The 22,490-nt window shown below is 46.1% G+C and overlaps 2 protein-coding genes and 1 long non-coding RNA gene across 4 annotated transcripts; 1 reads left to right on the forward strand and 2 right to left on the reverse strand.

Moving 5' to 3' along the window:
- Positions 1-522: 522 nt before the first annotated feature.
- LOC125625008 (acidic mammalian chitinase-like) lies at positions 523-7,873 on the reverse strand. The gene is made up of 11 exons (XM_048826496.2): positions 7,822-7,873; positions 7,566-7,595; positions 6,379-6,583; positions 5,468-5,524; positions 4,382-4,547; positions 3,906-4,030; positions 3,455-3,578; positions 3,173-3,355; positions 2,192-2,308; positions 1,729-1,864; positions 523-907 (listed from the first exon to the last, which is right to left on the reverse strand). The coding sequence occupies exons 1-11, from the start codon at positions 7,844-7,846 to the stop codon at positions 639-641; spliced, it is 1,437 nt and encodes a 478-aa protein (XP_048682453.1). The 5' UTR covers positions 7,847-7,873; the 3' UTR covers positions 523-638.
- Positions 1,047-7,653, forward strand: LOC142069742 (uncharacterized). Its single transcript, XR_012665696.1, has 2 exons — positions 1,047-1,112; positions 7,519-7,653. It is a non-coding gene; the product is annotated as an uncharacterized LOC142069742 (long non-coding RNA).
- Positions 7,874-12,324: 4,451 nt separating the features above from the next.
- TAF8 (TATA-box binding protein associated factor 8) lies at positions 12,325-22,357 on the reverse strand. Of its 2 annotated transcripts, XM_048826276.2 has the most exons (9): positions 22,293-22,349; positions 21,301-21,544; positions 20,840-20,996; positions 19,801-19,899; positions 19,084-19,146; positions 17,243-17,367; positions 16,748-16,895; positions 16,269-16,411; positions 12,325-15,806 (listed from the first exon to the last, which is right to left on the reverse strand). In XM_048826276.2, the coding sequence occupies exons 2-9, from the start codon at positions 21,343-21,345 to the stop codon at positions 15,663-15,665; spliced, it is 924 nt and encodes a 307-aa protein (XP_048682233.2). In that variant the 5' UTR covers positions 21,346-21,544; positions 22,293-22,349; the 3' UTR covers positions 12,325-15,662. The 2 variants fall into 2 exon arrangements, with proteins under 2 accessions (XP_048682233.2, XP_048682236.2); XM_048826279.2 differs by lacking the exon at positions 21,301-21,544 and having other exon boundaries at positions 22,293-22,357.
- Positions 22,358-22,490: the final 133 nt, after the last annotated feature.

The raw sequence follows: 22,490 nt of genomic DNA on the forward strand, positions 1-22,490 counted from the left end.
TCACTGCGTGAAGATGTCTTGTGGAACCGCCCCTGCTGGTGAAGGTTCCACAAGACATCTTCACGCAGTGGTCGAGTAAATCCCAAAATAAGGACTTGGTCGGCCCAGGGGATAGGGAACTGTACTGGGTATCAGGAGATCTAGGTTGTGTTTTCAGCTTGGGCACTAATTTGCTACGTCACCTTGGGAAAATCACTTCCACTCTCTGTGCACGAGATTCTCCATCTGTAAAATGGGTATAAGGTTATTTACCTTCCTTTGAGATTGAGGGAAGAAAAGTGAGATAACTATTAATTATTATTATTAAAAATTATATGAGCTGAGATGGAGAAGGACACAAATCTGAACCACAGAAAGATGTCTTAGGAAATATCTGACTAAGCCAGGCTCAGCCTGTGTTGAATATCTTGCCTATGTAGTTTTGCAATGCATTAACAGAGAAGACACTTTATAAAAGAGATTATTATTTATTACTGTTAAAAGCAGGGTCACCAATCACACAGCAGACAGACAACACACATATTAGTGCCTTATTGCCACCACTTGGCTTTTTTTAATAGGGCAAGAGGGATTCTGCCGGGAATGATTCGAGTTGCAGTATGTTACTCATCAGTGTTTGTTCTGAGCTGGGACTGGGGTTAATATTTTGGATAATTACAGCACTTGCAGCTCTCATCAAAGACGAGGCCAGCTGCACAGGTAAAGTGGTGAGTCCTGCCTCCAGCACATACGTAGAATTTTGTATTATCTTTGGGGTCGGCATAGGTACCATCTTGTCTACCAGCACAAAATGAACCATCTCCCCCCTCAGTTGGGGGAATAACTGGAGAGGTAGTTGTACTGTCATCTGGAGAAGGCGTGGGGTCTGGTGGAGGGATGTCTGTCGGGCAGTTGGGCACAATCGGATCTAAAATGAATAATTAACAAGTCATTAAGATACATGGATTCAGCCAGATTTCATCTACACATGTATTCCTGTATGCCTGTCTATGTTTCTGGACGCTATGCTTCATAATTTGTAATGGCTGTTATCTTGTTTATCACCCAGGGCTCCTGGACTACGAGCACGATCCTGTATAACTTGAGCTAAAGGACTGGCCCCACCCCCACAGGTAAGAGCTGTAGCAGATTCACATCCTCTGCAGATCAGGCACAGAATGGGCATGGTTCACACACTGACAAGCATGTTTCAGAGACATGGTCTAGACGTCTAATCCTGCCTCTGGATTAACATGGCCTTGACGAAGTCATGTAACAATTCAGAGCCTCAATTTCCCCATCTGTAAAACAGGGCAAGTAATATTTATCTGCCTTATATATGTTGTGAGGATTAACTATCTTATAAAGCTCTTCCAAAATGTAAAGTGCTATATAATGGCTCAGTGTTAAGACACCACACATAGCAAAATGCTGAACTTTGCCTCATCAGTAGTTTTCTAAAGCTCATATTTACCACATGACAAGCACTTGCATGTTTATAGGCGTGCAAATGGAAACAGGAGATCCAGCTACAAATATGTGTTTTTGGGGTGACACTCACCTCTGTGCAGAGGGCTAGCACAAAACCAAAAATTCAGGCAGTGCTTATGTTCTACTTAATACCTATATTGAGAACTAGTCCATGTTCTGGCCCTCTGCAGAGGAGGGAATTTCACCTTAGCAATGTGACAAATATATACTGAACCTCCTAATTATATAGGCCTGAAATACTCATTAGCACCTTCTTACCTTTTGTTTCGAGGAGTCTCTTCAGCTCACTTATTAGAGGATACTTTCCTTCATTGCAGAAAGAGCCCTGGAAATCATCCAGGTCAATAGCCCACACCATGGCACCTCCAAAATGTTTCTCCTTCAAGTATTTGACCTATCAAAAAAATTCGTACAACTATCAATAAAATGTCCACAGCTGCTTAAGAATTCCTTTAAGAATTTCAACACACACACAGTGAAACCAGTAATTGGCTAGACAGCCATAGATCACAGAACTTCTAGGCAGTAAAGCCCCAGCTCAAAAAAAATGCTTTGGGAAACATTCCCATCACATTCACAGTGCCTTAGTGCAATACGAACGAGGCTGAAAATATCTCCCTTTATCGAGAGACTCTGAAATGCACGGAATTTAAGCCAAGTGCTTCCTAATAGTAGGAGCAGAGCATAAGTAAAGCTCACTTTAAAATGTTAAAGGTCTTACTTTGTGTTTATAACTGCACATGTTGTCATATCCAACCCATTCATTCCCCTTAACGGCATAGGGGACTTTCTGGTCCTGAATCCATCGTACCTGAGCAGTCTTTAGGAATGTGCAGATCTGCCAAAACAGCAGGGGGTTAACACACAGTGGGCCTCGTTCAGGAGCCAAAAGGTGAAGTCAATGGGCTAGATCTTGTTCCCCCTTTTAGTCTACAATCCAGCAGCCTAAGTGGTCAGCTAGGAGTTACTCTGGTGGTGTAGAATTGGTGTACCCTGCCTTACCACCTCCTTGCAGCCCCTAGGCCACACAGCTGACAGGAGAGAAGGTGATCACATCACAGCTATACTCCAATCCCCCAGAATAGCCCCTTAGGCTTTGCAGCAGCAAAGAGTAGCTTAGAGCAGCCTTACTTTAATTGGCATCAGGGACTGCATTGGCCTGGGGAATAGGGGAGAAGAAGTGGACACAAAGGGGGGTGGGTACAGCCACGTTTGCCCCACCTCCCGGTTGGGACCAGAGCTGAATGGAACTCTTCCAGACCTGAAGATCTAGCCTGCTAGTGTCCCTGCAGTACAACACTAGTGTAAGTGGGAAGAGAATCTGTCCACTGTACAGGAAGAGAGAGAGAAGCTTAGACAAGAGATAGAAACTCAGCAACCAGCCTAAGCAAAAAAGAAATATGTCACCTATAAATCATAAAAGTACATGCCATAAAACACTAATTATGGGCCAGATTCTCAGCAGCTACAAACTGGCATAGCTCCATTGAAATCAATGGGTCTGATTCTCATTTACACTCAGGACCCTCTACCTCTCTAGTGGTGTAAAGGGGCCCTTAAAGTGAGCATACGGCCCCTTTGCACTGCCAGAGTGAAGTAAAGGCATCTTAGTTTCGCCTGAGAACCAGGACTAATGGAACTAGCTCAGTTTACATCAGCTCAGGATCTGGGCCACAAAATGTAATTTTCTCAAGCTTCTCACCTCATAATAAGCCCAGAAACCAGCTTCCCGGGTGTAAGGCCCAGAAGACCCAGCCCCAGAGGCTGGGGCACCAACAAATGTGTCACTGCTGCTAAGCCTAAAGGTACGCCCGTAGGTGGGGAATCCCATCAGGAGCTTCTCGGCTGGGACACCGTTATCGTTCCAGTATTCCATGGCATATTTCTGCAGAGATCCAAATGGAAAATCTTTTTACCACCAGTGCCTGTTATCTCAGCTCCCTCTTGGAGAAATAAAAAGGGAATTTGCTGTCTGTTCCCTTACACAGTTGAAGTACTTGAAGTCACCATAGTCGGCAGAGCCTTCATAGAGCGGGCTGTTGTGCCCTGTGAAGGAATCCCAGCCTCCATGGAAGTCGTAGGACATCACGCTGATGAAATCGAGAAGCCTGGTTTAAATTAAATGAAACAAACAAACAAACAAAGAAAACACAGTTAGGAATACGATTTCCTGATGGACAAATGAGTCAGCAGACAATACATCATCCCACGTTGACCTAAAGGATGCACAAGACTTTGGGCCTGAATATCCATTGCCTAGAACCTTATGCTGTCACTTACGCCTGCCCAAAGGGAGTGTAAATGCTACCATGGGGATTTAGTAGCGTTTTGCACCCACCTATTTTGCATGGGTACTAATGATGAGGCAAGGGGCAAGGCATCAGAGAACCAGGCCAATCGCATGTCAAGCACAATGCGGGAACCACTCCACTCACTTCCCTATCTCAGCAATTTCATATCCAGCGTCAATAGTTCCTTTGCCAGCAGATACCGCTGCGGTAACCAACAGCCTTGGGAGTCCAGTGCTTGCAGCCTCAGCTTTAAAGGCTTCCAGCATTTCCTGAAAATGGAAATGAGAGCGTTGGCAGTGATTCTTGTAAAAATGTCATTCATGTCTAGCAGGAATATCTATCTAGAAACAGCCCCGCAACCTGCCCTTTGCTATACACTCCTAAAGATCTTCACAAGATTCCTGCCATGTCTCATTGTCCCCAAAGCCCTTGCAAGATGGAACAGTATCTTAAACAAGGTCTGATACCATATGTCCATAATAGTTGGACTCAAGTTACTAAAGGTGAACTAAAATAATGCAGTGCCAATGTAAACACTGCTGATACACAGCTTGGTGGTTCAGATCTGACTCACTCCAGCTGATATACAGAATAACTGAGATAGCGCACTGGTTACTCACCTGAATCAAGATGGTGAAGCGATGTTTGTCCTCGGGGGGGCTACCTCTAGAACCTGGGTATTCAAAATCCAGGTCGATCCCATCAAACCCAAACTTACGGAGGTATGCGATCACCGAGTCAATGAACGTTTTACGATTAACTGGTGAGGCAACCATTTCAGTGAATCTGGAAGAGGATAATTCTTAGACAACTTGGCCCCCTTTTTTTTCTCCACCAACACATGCAAAGCAGACTTGTTCAGTTCCTCTTTTATAAATGTAATTGTCTTAATACATAACAATCTAATTAAAACTCACTTCCATTAATCACCTCCCTTGCTGTCATTAGCAACGTGTACCCAATAATCCACAATTAATAAGTTCTGTTATCACCAAACTCCAGAGTCTGAAGACCTGCGTATTTATCTCAGTCTGCCCTCATCTTTATCCTCCTCCTTCTCCACCGTGAAACTATCCTCACCAAAATTCATCCCAACCTGTTCTCTACCATTGTCGTGTGTCCACTAGTACCACCATCCCATTCTCTGCATGATCTGTTTACTCAGAGTACCCTTAATCACTTTCCTAGCCATTATCTTCACTATCAGCTTGATCCACCATTCAATGAAGTCAATGGAAAGACTCCCACTGGATCAGGACCCATCTTCATTATCTCATCATCGTTACACTACCATTTTCTGTTTAATGCTCCCATTATCCGCTTGGGATTTCCAACCACTGCAATATCCAACCTAACTTTTCCCCGCCATCCCCTACTTACCCATTTTCCACAATCACCTGCCATTCGTATCATGAATGTCTAATCACCATTAACTATCTATATTTTCATAATTCATCACCATTCTTCTCCTTATTTCTTCAACCATTGTCACCAGCAACCACAGTATCATCAATACCCAGTTCTTCAGCTACCCAATCACTACCACAGTTTACATCTGGTCATCCACATCATCATCGTGAGCCTAATCCTATCCCCCGTGAAGTCAATAGCAAAGCTCTCACTGACTCCAAAGGAGCAGCAGGAGGCTGTATGTTGCCAAGGTCTCAGCATCATCTTTGTCATTAAGTCAAGGGAAAAGTTCTCACTTCTGAGTGCCAAAGTTCCACCCTCCAATAGCCAGGCTGGTTACAAGTTTGTCGTTTCTGTGACATGAGGAAAGAAAAAGGAAGGTCAGTAAGCAGCAGTCACTTGGTTGCGTTTGAGACTTGGCTCAGTTGTGAACTTTTTGTTGTTGTTATTATTTTTAATTTGAGAAAACCTACTCAGTTCTTTTTGGTGATCATAATTCAGTATTGGTAACAGCGTTGCCTAGAGGCCCCAAGCCAGATTAGAACCCCATTGTGCTAGGTGCTGTACAAACACATAGCAACAGACCGACCCTGCCCTGAAGAGCCAACAGTCTAAACAGATAAGACACACAACGGGTGGGACAAAAAGAAATGTTAGCATCCCCATTTTACAGATGGGAAGAGCGAGGCACAGAGAGACCAACTCTGTCAGAGCTAGGATCTGAACCGAGAGCTCCTAAATTTCTGTGCAATGCCCAGCCACAGGGTTCCTCACCTCCTCTTTGGTTTAAAAACTGTGTTTTTGTAAAAAAATAATAATAATAATAATTTACACTTGAACTGGACTCCTGTGTCAGACCACATTCCAGCCATGAGTAACCTAATGCATCCAAAATATACTAATCTGAAAACGGGGTTGAATACAATCGACCCTTAGGACTTGATCATGGAACCTTGACTCACACTGGTGCACACTTACACAGTTCCACCAAAATCAGCGGGACTACTTGTGTGAGTAAAGTCCCATGAAGGTTGTGGAACAGAGCCCTTAATGAAAGCATTGCTGCTAGATATCTATTAAACTATTCCTGTTCTCTAATAAAGAAATTCTTCATTGCTAATAGAAAAATCTCAGTTTTACCTGGCAACAAGTAGTATTTTTTAAAAGCAAAATTTGCTTTAAATCTTGTACATTGGAAAGTGCTGACCTTTTCTTTAGTGCTTGAAATTCTGGGAAGAGTCTATCTTCATCATTCCATTCATATGGGGCAATCTTATTTTGATTCATAGTTGCAAAGGCATAGACCAAGTGGGTGCATAGATTTGGGTCCACATTGTTTGGGAAGTACTTGGCAGGTTCTGGCCTGTACTGAGACCAATTAGTGAAGTAACACACAAGTTTGTAGGCAGAGCCTGGCAGGAGAAAAGCAAATTCCAGATATTAAGATGGAAACGTCGGTTTGTTTCTTGATGGAGACATCCGGTGTTATTGAGTGTGGAATCAGACGTGCGATTCTCCTTTCACCAATGTTGGTGCAGGAGTAAATCCACTGATGTCAATGGAACAACACTGAGGTAACAAGAGGAAATTCTAGCCTTTTCTTGCTCATCTTCTGATCATACAAATAGATGCACCGGTCCTGAGTGTGAATGGGGATTTCATTTAACAGTCACTTTCTACTCACAAATTCTGCCTACGCAATGCTACCCTGGTATGTATATTTTCTGCATCTACATCTAGGAGTCAGTCACATGTCCCATTCAAGCAACTTCCCAATGACATGTTCCCACATGTTCCCAATGACAAATACAGCAATAAACAGTATTTTTGAGATATCACCAAGGTCGGGGCATTCCCTTTCAACCAACCACAACGCAGAGATAAACATTTGGCCCAGAGCAGAACAATTATGTTATCGACAGGATAATCTTGCTTAGTTAGAAACCAAGGCCCAGGGTGAGTAGACTCAGCTATCAGTCAGCATTAGAGAAAACAAAGACTACTGGTTTTATTGCCCCTTGCTCCAGTTTAACACCGAGTTGCATGAAAGACACGTGCCCATTCTTGAAGTCAGAGAATGGTTGTTAGAAGGAGCAAAAATGGATGGAGCCAACAAAGGGAAACATTAAAAAATAACGAAGAGGGATCAGTGAGTCAGATCCTCAGCACAAAAGCTTATGCTCAAATAAATTGGTTAGTCTCTAAGGTGCCACAAGTCCTCCTTTTCTTTTTGCGAATACAGACTAACACGGCTGTTACTCTGAAACCATAACTACACTGAAATCGAGCTACACCGATTGACACCAGCTGAAGGTCTGGCTAACTGTTCTTTCTAACTGTATTGCAGTTTCATCAGGACCCTGTGCACAAAAAGAAAGAATAAGATGCTCTTACCCAGCTGCAACTGCACCAGAATGGCCAAAGCTGCAAAAAGGAAGAATGCATTAAAAATAAACTTGACTAGAGCCTTTCAATGCTTAAATCAATCCCAGAGCAAGTAAAACTATTCCATGTACATTGTTACCCAGACACCTGCTAGGACCAGTTCTAGAACACACTGTCCCTGGGCAAAAGGCTGTTGCCTCTGAGACCAGCCATCCAGGGAAGTTATATCCTGATGTAGTCAGCAAAGGCAGAGAGAGTTACTCACCGACCCACAGCAACACCTTTCCCATCTTTCCTTCCAAGGGAATGTCCCACCGAGGGAACTCAGAAGTACTTTATGTGGCAGAGGCAAGTCCTTATCAGTGTGGAACCTGAACACCTGCGTAAAAGACAGCAGAACGGGGCCCCCAAGCACAAACAAAATAAAACAAACAGATAGAAAAGCTCATTTATTCAAGGACATCAACACCTCCAGTGCCAAGGCTGGGGGTGGGAAGTTGGAACCAGATCCCCTTCCATTTATCTAAGGGAGTGGAGAGCACCAATTCCCTCTGGGCGAAATGCTGTCCGAGGCAGAGGGCCAGCAGAATGCCAGGCACCGCTTATTCCCTCAAAATGGTTTTGAAGGAACCAAACTAAAATGTTAACAAAAAGTATTACTGCCTAGATCTTGTGCTGCAGGTGGGGACTCACACACACCACCCCAGGAGGGTTCGCCAACAGTGTCTCCATCCTTTGCACCTCCCCAATTCTGGGCTCCAGGCTGCCAACAGCTTCAGGTGGCCCTAGGCCATATGGCAGCCGAGGCTCATCAGAGTGCAGGGAAGGCCTGGCCATACCCATTTCCCTCAGCCGGGCCCTCTGTGCCAGACACGGAGACCAGAGGATGCATAGGGATTGCTACACTGGCCTTCAGACATTGGCAAATACCCCTACACTGGGATGATCCTGCCATGGCTAGCTACAGCAGCTTTTTGGCTCAAAGAAGCCCCAACACAGGGGAGAATCTGGACCTCTATAAGTCTAAACCTACGGCCACTGAAGTTAGTGGGAATGCTCCTGTTAAAGTCGATGAAAGTGCATTAGGTCACTGGATCTGGCCTAAGGTGCTTATCCCCTCCCCCCCCCCGACCTCATGTAACTTGTTTATCCACTGCCCTCCTCAGAAACTTTAATCCCCTTGTCACCCAGGCTATATTGGCAACACATGAAAAGATAAGGACCGAGAGGGATAGGCACAAGGGGGTGGGTACAAGGTTTGCCAAGAGAGGGGCCCTGATAAGACCCAAGCATGCCAGGTGCAAAAAACCCCAATACAATTAACCTTCAGAGAGTGACAAATGGCCTGGAGATAGACTAATCGCTAAAGTAAGTCAAGGCTGTTGAGCAGCTACCCATCGCTGCTTGCATAACTGGTTGGGAGAGCTAGATTATGCATATCTCTAATATACGCCCCCTTTTCCTGCACCTTAGCCTACTTCTGTGCTGAACCACCGGCCAGAGCTCAAGTCTTTTCAGGACCTTAAACAAAAAGAATTAAACTGCCATGACAGAGAGCGTGCTCCCCAGTACTGGATGTTCTGTCCAGTTCCTCCACCAGCCAAAGGCAAGCTTTATGAAAGGCGAGCATCTCTTCTATTTCTTGCCAACGTCTCCTCTTCTTCTCAGAGCATTCCAACTCAATAGATCTCACTTCATACAAGAGTTATGCACAGGAAATGTTTCTCTGTTGACGGTCAGGACGAATACCCTTGCTTCTGATTCTGATTGGAAGGGATTCATACCAACCATCTTGTAAAACCGTGTCATGCATGTCAGAATCAAATACTGTGTCTTTCTCTCCGCCAGCCTCAAGAATCTCTTGGGCCACCTTCTCAGTACACAGAGCGTCACTCTCTGGTATTTTGGTACGTTTCAGAAAACTAAGCCTTAAGATCTGATGCACTCATTACACTTCCCTAGGCCTTTTCTAGAACCCTAAAGTCCTCAAATAGTCTCCAGTACTTGACTTGGGACCAGTTCCTAAGGCTACCCACACTGCTCCGTGATATAAATGATAACCAATTCATGGTAACACTGCACTCATAGAAGTCTAAATGAAACCAATTGAAATGATGAAGTCACAATGAAATGTTTTTACCCTTATTGAAGCAAAACGAGAAAGTCGAAAGGATTCATCTCAAGGTCCTGGGGAATTACAGACCTGTCAGCCTAACTTTGATCCCTGGGAAGATACTGGAACCAATTATTAAACCATCAGTTTGTAAGTACCCAGAGGCTAATAGGGTTATAAGGAATAGTCAGCATGGGACTTCAGTAAGACTATTCTCCCCGTAGGAAAATCGTGATACTTACTTCCTTAATTCAGCTATTTCATATGCAGCATCAATAGTCTCTGACAGTCCACACAGCTGCTGTGATCAACGGCCTCCGGTATCCAGTGCTTGCAGCCTGAGCCGTAAAGGCTTCCAGCGTTTCCTAAGGGGGGGAATAAGGACCGCGGTCACTCTTGTGGGAAGGTCATTCGCTTTCCTCAGTACTGAAGTGAATGGGCTGTGCTAGCTTGTATGAGCCACACATGCAGGCACCCGGTGCCTAGCATTCTCTCAATAGTCTGCACAGACAGCTAGCCCAGGCCTTCACTTAGTCACAGAGCAGGGTTTGACAGACACTGAGTCTCCACAGCTCTTAATGAGGTCAGTGGGGCGAATACATGCTGAAGGTTAAGCATGTGCTCAAATTCCTTTCTGGATGGGGGCACAGGATGGAGGTGTGGGATAGCACGTCGGTGGCTCACCTGAATCAAGATGGCGAAGCAATGCTTGTCCTCTGGCGGGCTGCCCCTGGGACCCAGGTATTCGAAGTCCAGGTCACTCCCATCGAACTCAGACTTATGGAGGTAGGCGATCCCCGAGTTGATGCTTTTATGGTTACCTGGTGGGGTAACCACGTCGGTGAACCTGGGAAGAAAAGGTGTCCTAACTGGACAATAGCACTATCACTTTCACTCCTAATTCTTACGTGAGTGACACCCCCAGTTCTGATCCCACTGAGAACGGGATTTGGAGTCAGGGAGCCCATCACCAGGAACAGGACACCAGCTAGGTCTCTGCAGTATCTGCAGATTAATGCAGTGACCATAAACTCTGGGACAAAGGAAAGACAAGGGAGAATCAAATGGTTACATAAAAAGTTTAATCAGGTCTGATGGTGGTGGTACTTTATATCCCAACTGACAAGGCTCCAAGGACAAAATGCAATGAATCTTGCTAGAAAGAGTGACCGGTTATGGGGTGATTACACTCAAGGCTCTGCCTCTTCATCCCTTGTGACTCTTCCTGACTACACAGATGCTGTGGGATAAAGCTGCCTGTTCCCTGTTGCCTTCCCGGTATAGCCATCCAAAGGAGACAGTGTGGCCTCGCAGATAGGGCACTGCGGACTGGGACTGAGGAAATCTGGGGTTTTGTTCCTGGCTCTGCCACGAGCCTGCTGGGTGACTTTGTGCAAGTCACTTCCTCTCACTGTGCCTCAGTTTTCCCAGATGTAAAATGGGGATAATGACACTGATTTCCTTTGTAACGTGCTGTGAAATCTACACCTGGAAAGTGCTGTATAAGAGCTAGGTATTATTCAGATACAACGGGTCCCCAGTCCTGCAGTTCAAGAACTACTTCTTCTGGCAGGGATGGATGTAGTGATTCCAGATCAGGATGTGGGATGTGCTCATTTGTATCCTGATACCCAGAATGACCTCCCAGCTCACAACAATGGTAGTGGTTGGCCTTGGGAACAAACCAAACGTTGCATGCATATTTATGGATGAGGCAAATACTTCGTGTGCTTGGCAAATTAGAAAAGAGGAAGGGCTTTCCCGTTCTCATACTCCCCCCATCCCTCCCTCAGGAGAGAGGAGAAATGAAACCCATCAGATTTCATGAAACTGAGCAGATTTCAGTCCAGACTAACAACAGCCCACCGCCTTGCGTTACATAAAGTAGGATTAATTTAGGGCCCGATGCTGCACCCAGTTCACGTGCACAGTGCCTCACGTTATGAACAGGACAGGGAGCACAGGGGACAGAAATTCTGCATTAATGACACATTGCTGTTTGGCCTTGGTTACTCTGCCTCATAGCGTAAGGGGGGCCTAAGAGGGGAGTGTATAGCTAAGCACCGTATTAACACTCTTGGTGATTGGGATCGGTCTTAACCTTCGGTCTGTGCAGACATGCCCATTTTCTCCTCAACCCGCATTTACCCTGTGCTGTTGTAGTGAAAGGAGCAATTGCACGCAGAGTCTAAGACTCCTTTCTTCTCAGTGCAGAGGACTATGCCTAGCACTGAATCTCAGTTGCATTCACGTGCAGTCTTCCGCTCACACAGGAGCACAAGATCCTTTCAGGCTCTTCTGTGAGTCACCCAAGGAGCTGCAGGGGCCAGGGTTTTTTTTTTTTTTTTTTGGCAACTCCAATGAAAGCAACGGCGCTAGATCAGGGTAAAACTGGAATAATGCACTGGGGTACCAGACCCCAGATGCAGTCCATGCTAGTGCAGTGACAGCAGGGATAGTCTTCAGTACCAGGCATTGCTCTCCAGCTCAGAAATGTGGCAAAATTCCAGGGCTGGCCTGGATGGTGGAGTTCTTACTCCAGAACACGGAGGAAAAGGCTAAACACAAACAACCAAGGGAAGCTGTTAATCCTGGATAGACATTCAATCAATCCCTAAGTGCATCCAAGGTTCACACGTCAACAGTGACTCGCTGTTATTAGAGACGGAACTTCTTTTATTATGAACTTAAAAATAATTATTTTCACTCTACTTTTGTCCAACTCAGGTTTTTATCATCAAAAAAGCCTAATCCAAAATGCCCAAACAAAAATATAAATTTATAAATATACAATGTCTGTATGTACATACATTCTTCTATACAACAAATGCACTGGCAGGCTTGACAATGGCATGCGCAGGGCTCTTTCGCCAGGGATAACGTTTCAGAGCTTCTGGCTGGATTCTGAGCCTCCCACGATGGAACAATTCAACCTCAGGGAAAAAGGAATTTTACATGTTGGTCCTGGTGGCATTTAGGCCCCAATCCTGCTTCTGCTGAAGTCAATGGCAAATCTCCCACTGACTTGGATGGTACAGAATGAAACGCACACATGGCAGGCTCCGGCCTTTGCATTTAGAATCTCCCTTTAGCAACCAGTTTTTACCCTCAGCCTATTAGACATGGGAGTGATGTGACATCACCATTAACTACAAACAGCCACTGCTTTGGCCAAGGTTGTCTTCTGAAGAGAGGAGGATTCTAGCAGAAAAACAAGGCACGTCCAATCATGGACACTTCTTTACTCCATCATCTCAGCCACAGCACACAGAGCCCTTGCTTTCTGAAAGCAGGGTCTCAGCACAATAATTGGCTTGAGTGAAGAGGTTGTTGTGATTACTCCCCCCTAGCACCTCCCCATGCCACACTTGTCGTTCAGCTGGGAGGACAAGGAGACTTCTTCCAGTGGGTAAAGTATTGAAGCATTAGAGAGCAGCACCCTACCCTCTCCGCTGGGCAATGATGCCAGCCTGCCAGGGGCATTGCTTCCTGATCACAGTCTCATGAGGCAGCATGGTGAATTGTTCCAGGAATCATCAAACCAGCTAGTACCGAGGGAAGAGACCGGAAGACAAAGGGATATATTTCTAGATAGCTGGAGAGTGATAGGTGAGAGGGCAACTATATAAACCACAGGGTACATGGACAGAGAAAGGGAGGTACAGCACCAAGAGACTGATATTTCCCATAGATTTCTGGTTCCTTGCCCAAATGCACAGTAGGCTGGATGTTAGTGGAGTGACAGAAAGGGCTGAGCACGACCAATTTCATTGCAGAGACAGAGAGCTTAAAGAGCTGGCTTACTGAGGTGGAAAGGGAATGAGATTTTGATACTTTTCATCTCAGGATCTTTTCCACATATGCCTTCTAAAAAAAAGGCCTGATCAATTTTGCTTTCAGTTTCAATAGCTCTAAAGTGTTTCGTTTCTATTTTTCCAAAATTTAATTTAAAAAATGCTTTAAATTCATCAACCTGCTGCCTACTTTTCTTCCTCAGGCAGCCCAATTTTGGGAGGGGTAGTGGTTTAGCTAAACCTGTATACATGTGCTTCAGAGCAAAACCTTCCCGCTTTCAACAATAATATTGTTTAACAAGGCAGTCTGAAGCGGTCAAGCCATTTGCAATTGACACTCTGACCTCTGCAACCACTATGGGTGCAATGTTTTCGTCTGCCATGTAATCTCTGCCATTGCTGAATATTTTCACAGAGGCATCTTTTCATTTAGCACTAGCAGTCAGAGAAAGCTATTTGGTATTAGGGGCAATCCCTCGCTAGGTCCATGGATTTACAGCATGGAGTTTCTCTACTCAGGTTTTACTCATCCTTACTCAAGGAAAACTGTTGAAGCCAACCAGTGTTTTGTCTGAATAAAGGCTGAGTGAAAGTTAAGTAAGGGCCTCAGGATCCAGGCTTGAGTGAACACTTATACCATCCCTAGGTCACTGATAATGCTAGAAAGAGCAGTGTTTTTTGGCTGTTAAAGAAAAGGAGTCTTTCCAGTGAATAACAGCCCTGTATTTCCGCAGGACAAAATGGACCATAAGGACAGTCCGTCAATTGATTCTCATTCCGTATTCCAAATTTTCTAGCACAGTGGGTTTCAAACAGCTGGCAGACTCTCAGGGGACCTGTATTGCACTGAAACCAAACAGAATCGAAAGGGAGCCTGAAGCAGCTGTTAGATCTTGCCATTCAGACAGCTGGAAAACATTCTCTAACTGGAAAGGTATAAACAGCATGCTTACTGCTTTTAAGTGCAGCTGTAGTCAGAAAAGCATGGTATTCTGGACCTCTGTATTTATTCCCCTCCTCTTAAGTGACACACCAGATGCACTCAGTTTACCAGATTTAAAAACAAAAAACAAATCAACTTTTAACTGCCAACATTATAAACAAAGTTTGAGAACTGAAAACGCACCAGGGATTCTTCTGCCTCTTACTGGACACTCTCCTCACAAAGAAAGCCTCTGCACAGTGAATTTAGCGGATGCTGTGCAAAGCAGAGAGAAATCCAGCCCTATGGTTAACAGGCATAAAATCTTGGACTTTTGCCAGAAAAATGCACGAATAAGACAGACACACAAGAAGCTGATCTATTGATTAAGAGGGAACCATTCTGACAGATCTGTTGAGTAAGAAGGGGACCACAGTTAATTTTCTCACTATAAATGCACTTTAAAAAAATAGTGTGAACATTTTCTGCAACTCCACATTTAAACACTAGAATAAGTGGCATACTTGGGCAGTCTCCCTCATGACCCTGATACACATGCATAACCCTGCCCATTGCTCCTGAACAAGGGCATTTAGGCCAAACCAAAACACCAACAACTCTGAATATTCAGCAACTTTGGATCTGGGTCTAGATTTCATGGCAGGACCTCTAGCTCTGGACAACCTCAAACTCTAGGGAAGTTTAAGATATGGAGCTTTGTGCAGCAGCCCAAGCCAATCCCTGGTTCAAATAGAGATCACAGTCAACAAGGGACCATGGTGTGAATCCTGGGCACACCAATGCAGACAGGCAGAGCGGAATGGACAAGTCTTTCTTTGAGTCTAGATGAGGACTCCACCAGCCTGTGGAAGCACATCGATTCTTGCATTCTACACAGTCCACTGGGAAACGTTAAGCAGTGAAAACCCTTCTGCGTGCCTCCTCCTTACAGGACGAATCCATCCCATGAAGAGGGGGAATGTCACAGCTGCAGCTAGGTGTTCTCTGGAGTAGATGGGCTGATTCCAGTGTGAGGACTGGTGGCTTCCATGCCCCTTCCCTACTGACCGTGCCAAGCCAGTGGGAGATGGGGGGGGAGGGGGAAGATGGGGGAGGAGAAGTGTAGTTTGGTATGTACAGGAGGTCATTCTTCTGCTTCAGCCACTCAACCAGCAGCATCTCCCCTCTTTGTCCTGTGCCACTCATAGCAGCAAAGGAAACCTCCGTGGGACAGCCAGCGGGCCTCCTCTTCCTCCATGCAGTCAGCTTGCTGCAGCTCACTTCTTCCTGCGGATCTTGGGTTTTTTCACTGGCCGGAGGTAGGGATTGTCTATTAGGCTCTCCTCTCCGTTGCGGCTGCCGGACAGGGATGCATTTTGCTGTAGCACTGAAGCATTCTCTTTCTCAGCTCCCGAATCATCCTGCCAAGTAAAAATAATAAATATTTGAAGTTAGGAACAGCTGAGCTGAGGGGGTCTGCAGACCAAAGAGATACACAACAACCAAGAGCAATAGGGATAACGAACAATGAGCAGCACTCAGGGAGATGATCCTTGTTTCCTACTGGGAGTAGATGCCTATGGGAACAGTACAGGATTCTAGGGAAATCCTCTTTCCTCTGAGGTTGCAGTGAAAGTTCCCTCATATAGTCAGGATCCAACATTAACAGCCACAAGGCTCTATTCTGTGAGCTGAAGCATGACAAAGATCTATGACATTTTGCATGTCATTTATACTGGTGCAAAGGGGACATAAAATGGTACCCAAATCAATGCTTGACACTCTGCCCAGGCATGTCAATGATGATTCAAAGGGCAAGACAGGATAATCAGACCCAAGGAGGATCACAATGGAGAGTTCCAAGTTTCTGATCCTGGGCATACCGTGCTCATGTGGAGGGGGAGGTTTTCCGTGTCCGTCTGATCATCTTGCTCGGATGAATCCGTTTCCTCCATCTGCTGCATCTCCAGCTCAGAGGGGAGAAGAGCAGTCAGGTACGGTATTGTGAAAGGTCTGGCAGCAATCACTAGGGATGGGGAAAGGAGGGCACGGTTAGCAACTTAGGAGATTTGCTTCTCAATTAAATGTGTGTTATTTCTTAGCCAACAACTATCAGGAAGCACTGAAGCAAGTGTACTATTAAAAAAGCCCCAAAAGTGTTTAACCTCTCCTGAGACTCAGTCCCCTATCTGTAAAATGGGGCTAACAGTATTTCCTTACTCCACAGGGTTGTTGCGAGGATAAATACATGGAAGAGTCTGTAGTACTCCAATATTACAAGGGGGCCATGCAAAAACCCAAGATAGATAAAGAAATCATTTATATTTAGTGTCTGGCATTGGGCATCTTAGATAGCTCTTACATGGGTACGTGCTGACATCATCCTTGAAGAGACTCTGCGTCTCTCCCGTCTTTGCCATGAAGCGAGTCAGAGCTCTTTCCACATCACGCCTCTGCGACGCTGCCTTTTCCCGTAGTATCTGGTAATCTGAAACTGGCTCCCGGTACGTCTGTTGGGCAGGGAGGGAGAGAACAAGGAGATGTGCAGACTTAGGACTTGCAGGTACTAGCTCTGTAATAGAGTTACCGGATGCAAGACAGCCAGCTCAAGTTAAAGACACTATTGGTGAGTGGATGACACAACAAAACATAGAGTTCTCAACTAACAATGCCTTGCAGCGAGCTGCAGAGCTCAGAAATACAGAAACCTGTGGCCCAGTAAATGAGATGATTCACAGTAAATGAGAAAGTATCCTAGATAAATGGGTACCAGGCTTACATTAACAGTGCTTATGTTGCTGCTGCTGCAGAGCCAAAGAGACGATGAATGACATTTTGTGAAGTCTTTTCCACTCACCGGAGTTTTGATGTAGGTGTGAGGATCCGGGAACTCAGGAAAATGGCCGGGGATGTGGGATGGATGGGGTTTGTTCTGTCCCGCCGTCAGGGCTTTGGGAGTCACTGGCTGATTTGTCACAGGCGCTGCAGTTAAATCATAAAAACTTAGTCCTCATTTTTCAGCCCAATCCCCAGCATAAGAGGAGTGTAAGCAGAAATGGAGCTGATCTCTCTATCTATCGACCATCTATAGTATAACCAGGGACAGACCATTTCCCCAAGGCAACCGTTTCAGACTCCATTCTAGATCACTCCAAGGAACAATGATTAGTTGAAATTGACAATGAACTGCATTCAGCCCACCACGTAAGTATGTGGACAGCAAACCCCATATAGAGAAGTTCAACGGGCAATGAGGTAACACTGGAACAGTACCAACTATTTTGACAAATGGGGCCCTATTCCTTCATTTATCATTTGTCAGTTACAGAAAATCTGAATACAAACTGCTCTTCCAGTAGGTAGTCGTCTCCATCGTGCCTCAAAAGAACAGAAACTCTTTGGGTGCTGTGACGAAGCGGGAATGTTCTTAATGTTTTCTCTGAATACTGTGTGGGTGCCTCAGTTTCCCCAATGCAGTTCTTCAGTATCTAGGTGGTGGGATAAGGGGATGTGATTGTTGCAGAGCCCTAAAGGGGCTGCACAGAGAATGGCCGACACCCCGTCTCCTGGCAACTGATGGCCTGGGCCCCTCTCCTCTGCAAAGGTGCCAGCTGAAGGTGTTGGAGAACAGAGAGGTCAGCTGACCTCCTGGCCCGGGAAAGAGACAAAGGCTGGAGGAGGAGTTGGTGGGGTGGAGGAGGCTGGGGGAGACTGCTGGAGAGAGTTTCAGTTTTGGAGCTGGTGGGGGAAATGGAAGGAGGGCCAGATGGGCCTCTGGCCTCCCTGCCGCCCCATGGGGAAATGGAGGGGGGGCCAGATGGGGCTCCGGCCTCCCTGCCCCCCAAAGATGGACCTGACTGAGGGGTCCTGGTCTCTGTACCTACAAGCTCTGTTTTAGACAATGTTCCTGTCGTCTAATAAATCTTCTGTTTTACTGACTGGCTATAACGTCTGACTGTGGAATTGGGGTGCAAGACCCTCTGGCTTCCCCAGGAGCCCTGCCTGTGCGGACTCACTGTGGGGAGCACACGGTGTGGAAGGGGATGCTGAACGCTCCAAGGTCAGACCCAGAAAGGTGGAAGCTGTGTGAGCTTTTTGCCCCGGAGACAGTATGCTCACACAGAGGAGGCTCCCCCAGAGTCCTGACTGGCTTTGTAAGGAGTAGTTCCAGAGCATCGCCCACTGAAGTCGTGACAGGTGCATGCAGAGGGGCTGGTGGAGTGCGGAATACAAGTGCATTCACCCATTTGGTGGGCGTACCCCCAAGCTAAGATTTTACGGTCCACAAAATTTTAGAAATGGCCAAAAACATTTACAGGCACAGAATTACTTGTGGATTCACAGGTTAGTCAATTTCTCTTCCGTTTGTCATCAATTTCACCTTCTGGTTGTTGTGCACTAGCCAGACTCTGCAATGTTTAGGATACAAAACTTCAAGAGGGATTTTTATTTGTTAAACATGTTACTTTAAACAAAATAAAGTCCCACGGAAACAGTCTGTTGGTCTCAGGATCCATAAAATCTGGGTCTTTTTACTATACGTAGGTTTTCAACCAAACATCACCTGACAAAATCCCTTTAACAACCATTTCAATCTATCTATATTACTTTGAATTATTTATCTACTATTGTTTTGCATGGCACCAATTTACTTGCTTAGTACAAATTAATTCCCTTGCTAGATGATAACCCACGTACGTGCAGTGATGACCATCCGCTGGGAGCGCTTGGCATATGCAGGGAGAGTTTCTACATTGAACCCTGAAACACAAGAGATGGGGAAACAGAAATCACGCGAGTATCAACAAAACAAGGACTAACGAACGGGGGTGCTTGCCCATATAGAAAACACTGCTTCTTGGCTCAATTCTGATCTCACTGAAGTCTATAGGAATTTTGCTATTTACTTCAATGGGAATAGGACAGAACTCCAAATGATCTCAATCTATATTTATACCTATCTGAGCATGAAAATGAGGCCTTTCCACTACGACCTGGATCATTGAGACCACCCTCTCCTCCTGTTCTATTGTCTATCTTTTTTCTCTCCAGAACCCTCAAAGTTTAGTAACTCTCTCTCCAGCTGAAGACGACTAGACGCAGAGAAATCTGGAGGAATTTAATACCACTGAGCATCATCCAGAAAGATATAAACTACTCTCCCAACCCGATCTCAACTGCTCAGAAACTAGCACTCTGCTGCTGTAACACTAATGGACCTTGTAAGCCCTGGGAAGCTCTCTCACGATCTCACTAGCCCCAATCTGAAAGGCAATGCTATTCTTAGTCAGGCTGGTAAGATGCCAAACAAGCCATGTTCCAATACCAGCAGGAGCAAGCGTAGCAAAACAACCCTCCACCCGACCCTTCATGATGCAACCATTGGAGCTTGCTGTGAACCAGTCTGATCCTCACCCATTTCGACTAAGGTAACAACAATATCCGAAAGGGTCGGCTGAGTTCTTGCTGTATGCTCACAGTAGGACTTGGCGCTCCTTCCGATTTCTGACACATCTGGAAAGAAATGTCCAGCAGAACACGGACATTTGAAACAGACCATGGCTTACAGATTTATATCAGACTAATCCTGATTTCAGACACTTATACCTGATGAGAGCTTCAATGAGCCCTTTCATTGAGGTTAGAAAGGAAAGAAAAGGTCTTCTGGAATACAAAGTCTTATGCTGGATTTTTAATTCTTTTGTAAAAAAATGGCTTTGCATCATTTAAGGAAGACATTAAGATCAAATAATCAGACAGCGTCTACCAAGTTTGCAGCACATTCATTTGCAAGCATGCAAAACCCCAGGTTTGTGAACTCAGAAAAACATGTGTGCTAAGCAGTGAGTGCACAAACCAGAAAGTTAGGTGCATAGTTGTCTATCTTAGGTACATCTATGGTCCCCTTTACTAGAGCATCAGCACCTCACAAACTTTACTGTATTTATCTTCAAACCAACCCTGTGAAGCAGGGCAGAGCTATTTACCCCCATTTTACAGATGGGGAACAGAGGCAAGAGACACTAAGTAACTTGCTCAAGGTTTCAAAGGGAGTCCGGGGCAGGGCAGGAAACTGAACTCAAGTCTCTTAAGTACTAGGCTAGTGCCTTAACCACTGGATCATCCTTTCATTCTCTAGTTACCTCATTTACACAAATGAATAAGTGCTTGCAAAATATATACATTTAAGATTGGAAGCCTGTTTGAAAATGTTGCCCTAAACTTTAGAAAGAGACCAATGTAAAGCTTCAGTAATTAAGAAGCAATTAACTACTGGTGATCTGTCAGGTCTGTTTACATTATAGCAATGTTGCTGTATCATGGGAGCTCATTTCTATTTCCAGTAGGAATACCTGATTTTAAGACCACTGTATTTTATTTCAGAAACTATGCTGGCCTCTCAAATCTCTGCTTTATTGGTTGAAATAGCTGCACCTGTGACACAGATACTTACAGCTCTGTAACATCTCTGTCAGGGTTTCCACCGCTGCCTTTTCGGCACTCTCAAACCCAGCCTCTGTCAGCAAGGAGCTGACCACAACCTGCAAAGTCCTTCTCCGAGCCAAGTAATAATTATCTGCGGGCGTTGTTGAGTGTTTGCCTCCTGATCTCTATAGAAACAGATCCCCCCACACACACACACACAGAAAAAGGAGATGTCAACGACTTCAACGAAGTGAAAAACACCACCACTTGATCACAGAGGAGTAGGGTACAGAAGGATATCATGCAAGAGTCTAATACCAGTTCCCCAAACCTCAACTCTGCCAATATCACCTCAGCCCTGACTTCAACACCCCCTCCTATTCCAGTCTGGCAAAAGAACTGATTGGAAACAAGCATTAGGAATCACACTGATTCTGTTGCATTGTCACGCTAAGTCACCAGATGGGACAGGACTAGCATTAGACTCACAGCACTGGAACAATTTGGAGTGCTCGGGGGCAGAACTGTGAGCATGTTGCAAGTGGAACTTTAACAAAGCAGTGCGGTGTAGTGTTTACAGCAGGATACTAGGAGCCAGGCCTCCAGCTCTGCCTTGACTTAACAAACATAAAATAAACCACGAGTCTCTCCTTCAGTTTGCTTGTCTTCTCAGATTGTAGGCTCCTGGAGTTAGGGCCAGTGTCTTGTACATGAGGGTAGCACTTGGCTGCTACTGAAATCCAAATACATAACAGAAATAAATTAGAAGTAAGGAGCAACAGCACCTCCTATCCGATTCACTGGCAGTTGTGGGTGCGTAGCCCATTCATATCTCTGTACCTCAGTCACCCACTTGTAAAACAGCCCTGCCACCATACTGCCAGAACACTTCCTGTTTCTCTACACCTCCCTGCGGGAGGGAGGATCTCAAAGACAAACGAGCCCCCCTTTTCCACAGGAGCATGTTACTAGCCCCCTCGTGCCCAGGGGCAAACAGCGGCCCAGGGAGGGGAAAGCAGGTCCGCAGCAAACCAGATGAGCTGGGCCCAGTCCTCCCGCCCCGGCACCCCACGTGCCCCCTCCTCTGCCCCATCCCCTCCCCGTGCCAGGCTCTGCCCGACCAACGGGACCCCACCCCTGGGCTAAGCCCTGCCAGGGCACTAGACACTCTGGGGCTCGCCTCGCAGCCACCCATGCACTGTCCCTTTAAGACCCGCCCACGCCAATCTTCATGTGATTGGCAGCGACCGCGGTCAAGCAGGCTACAGGCACTTCGGCCAATCGAAGGCCAGCTCCAAACCCCGCCTACTCCAGCAGGTCAGCCAATCAGAGCCTCCCTCTCTTCGGCCCAGCAGGCCCCGAAGCCGCCCACCCGAGCCGCAGCCGCTTCAACGCGCATCGGATAAGCCGGTCCCCCGGCCACCTTGACCCGTGCGCTGGCCATTCCCCAAGAAACTTAACCCCCCGGTATCCGCCGTTACCGTGCCCGAGCCGCTGGACACCGTGTCCGCCATCTTGAATCCATGGGCGACGACGCGCCTGCGTGGCCGCGCGGGGCATTATGGGAGTTGTAGTCCTGACAAGAGGCTGGGGCTGCAGGGGGAAGCCAGTGGCATGGGGGCTGCGATGGGGAAGCTCGTGCTGAGTCTGGGCTGCAGAGGAGCCCTAGGGCTGGGGAC

The sequence above is a fragment of the Caretta caretta genome, chromosome 21 (genome assembly GCF_965140235.1).
Source record: "Caretta caretta isolate rCarCar2 chromosome 21, rCarCar1.hap1, whole genome shotgun sequence".
NCBI classification, from domain to species: domain Eukaryota; kingdom Metazoa; phylum Chordata; order Testudines; family Cheloniidae; genus Caretta; species Caretta caretta.

Bases quoted from the DNA above. Each gene is read 5' to 3' on its own strand.
- TAF8 (XM_048826276.2), bottom strand. From the start codon at position 21,345: ATGCTCACAGTTCTGCCCCCGAGCACTCCAAATTGTTCCAGTGCT. The intron at 19,900-20,839 runs GTAAGTATCTGT...ATTTCTTTCCAG, and splicing joins GACAGAGATGTTACAGAGCT to ATGTGTCAGAAATCGGAAGG. The intron at 16,896-17,242 runs GTGAGTGGAAAA...CCTGCCCAACAG, and splicing joins ACACCTACATCAAAACTCCG to ACGTACCGGGAGCCAGTTTC.
- LOC125625008 (XM_048826496.2), bottom strand. From the start codon at position 7,846: ATGGGAAAGGTGTTGCTGTGGGTCG. The intron at 2,309-3,172 runs GTGAGAAGCTTG...CTGTTTTGGCAG, and splicing joins GTTTCTGGGCTTATTATGAG to ATCTGCACATTCCTAAAGAC. The intron at 908-1,728 runs GTAAGAAGGTGC...TATTCATTTTAG, and splicing joins GAGACTCCTCGAAACAAAAG to ATCCGATTGTGCCCAACTGC.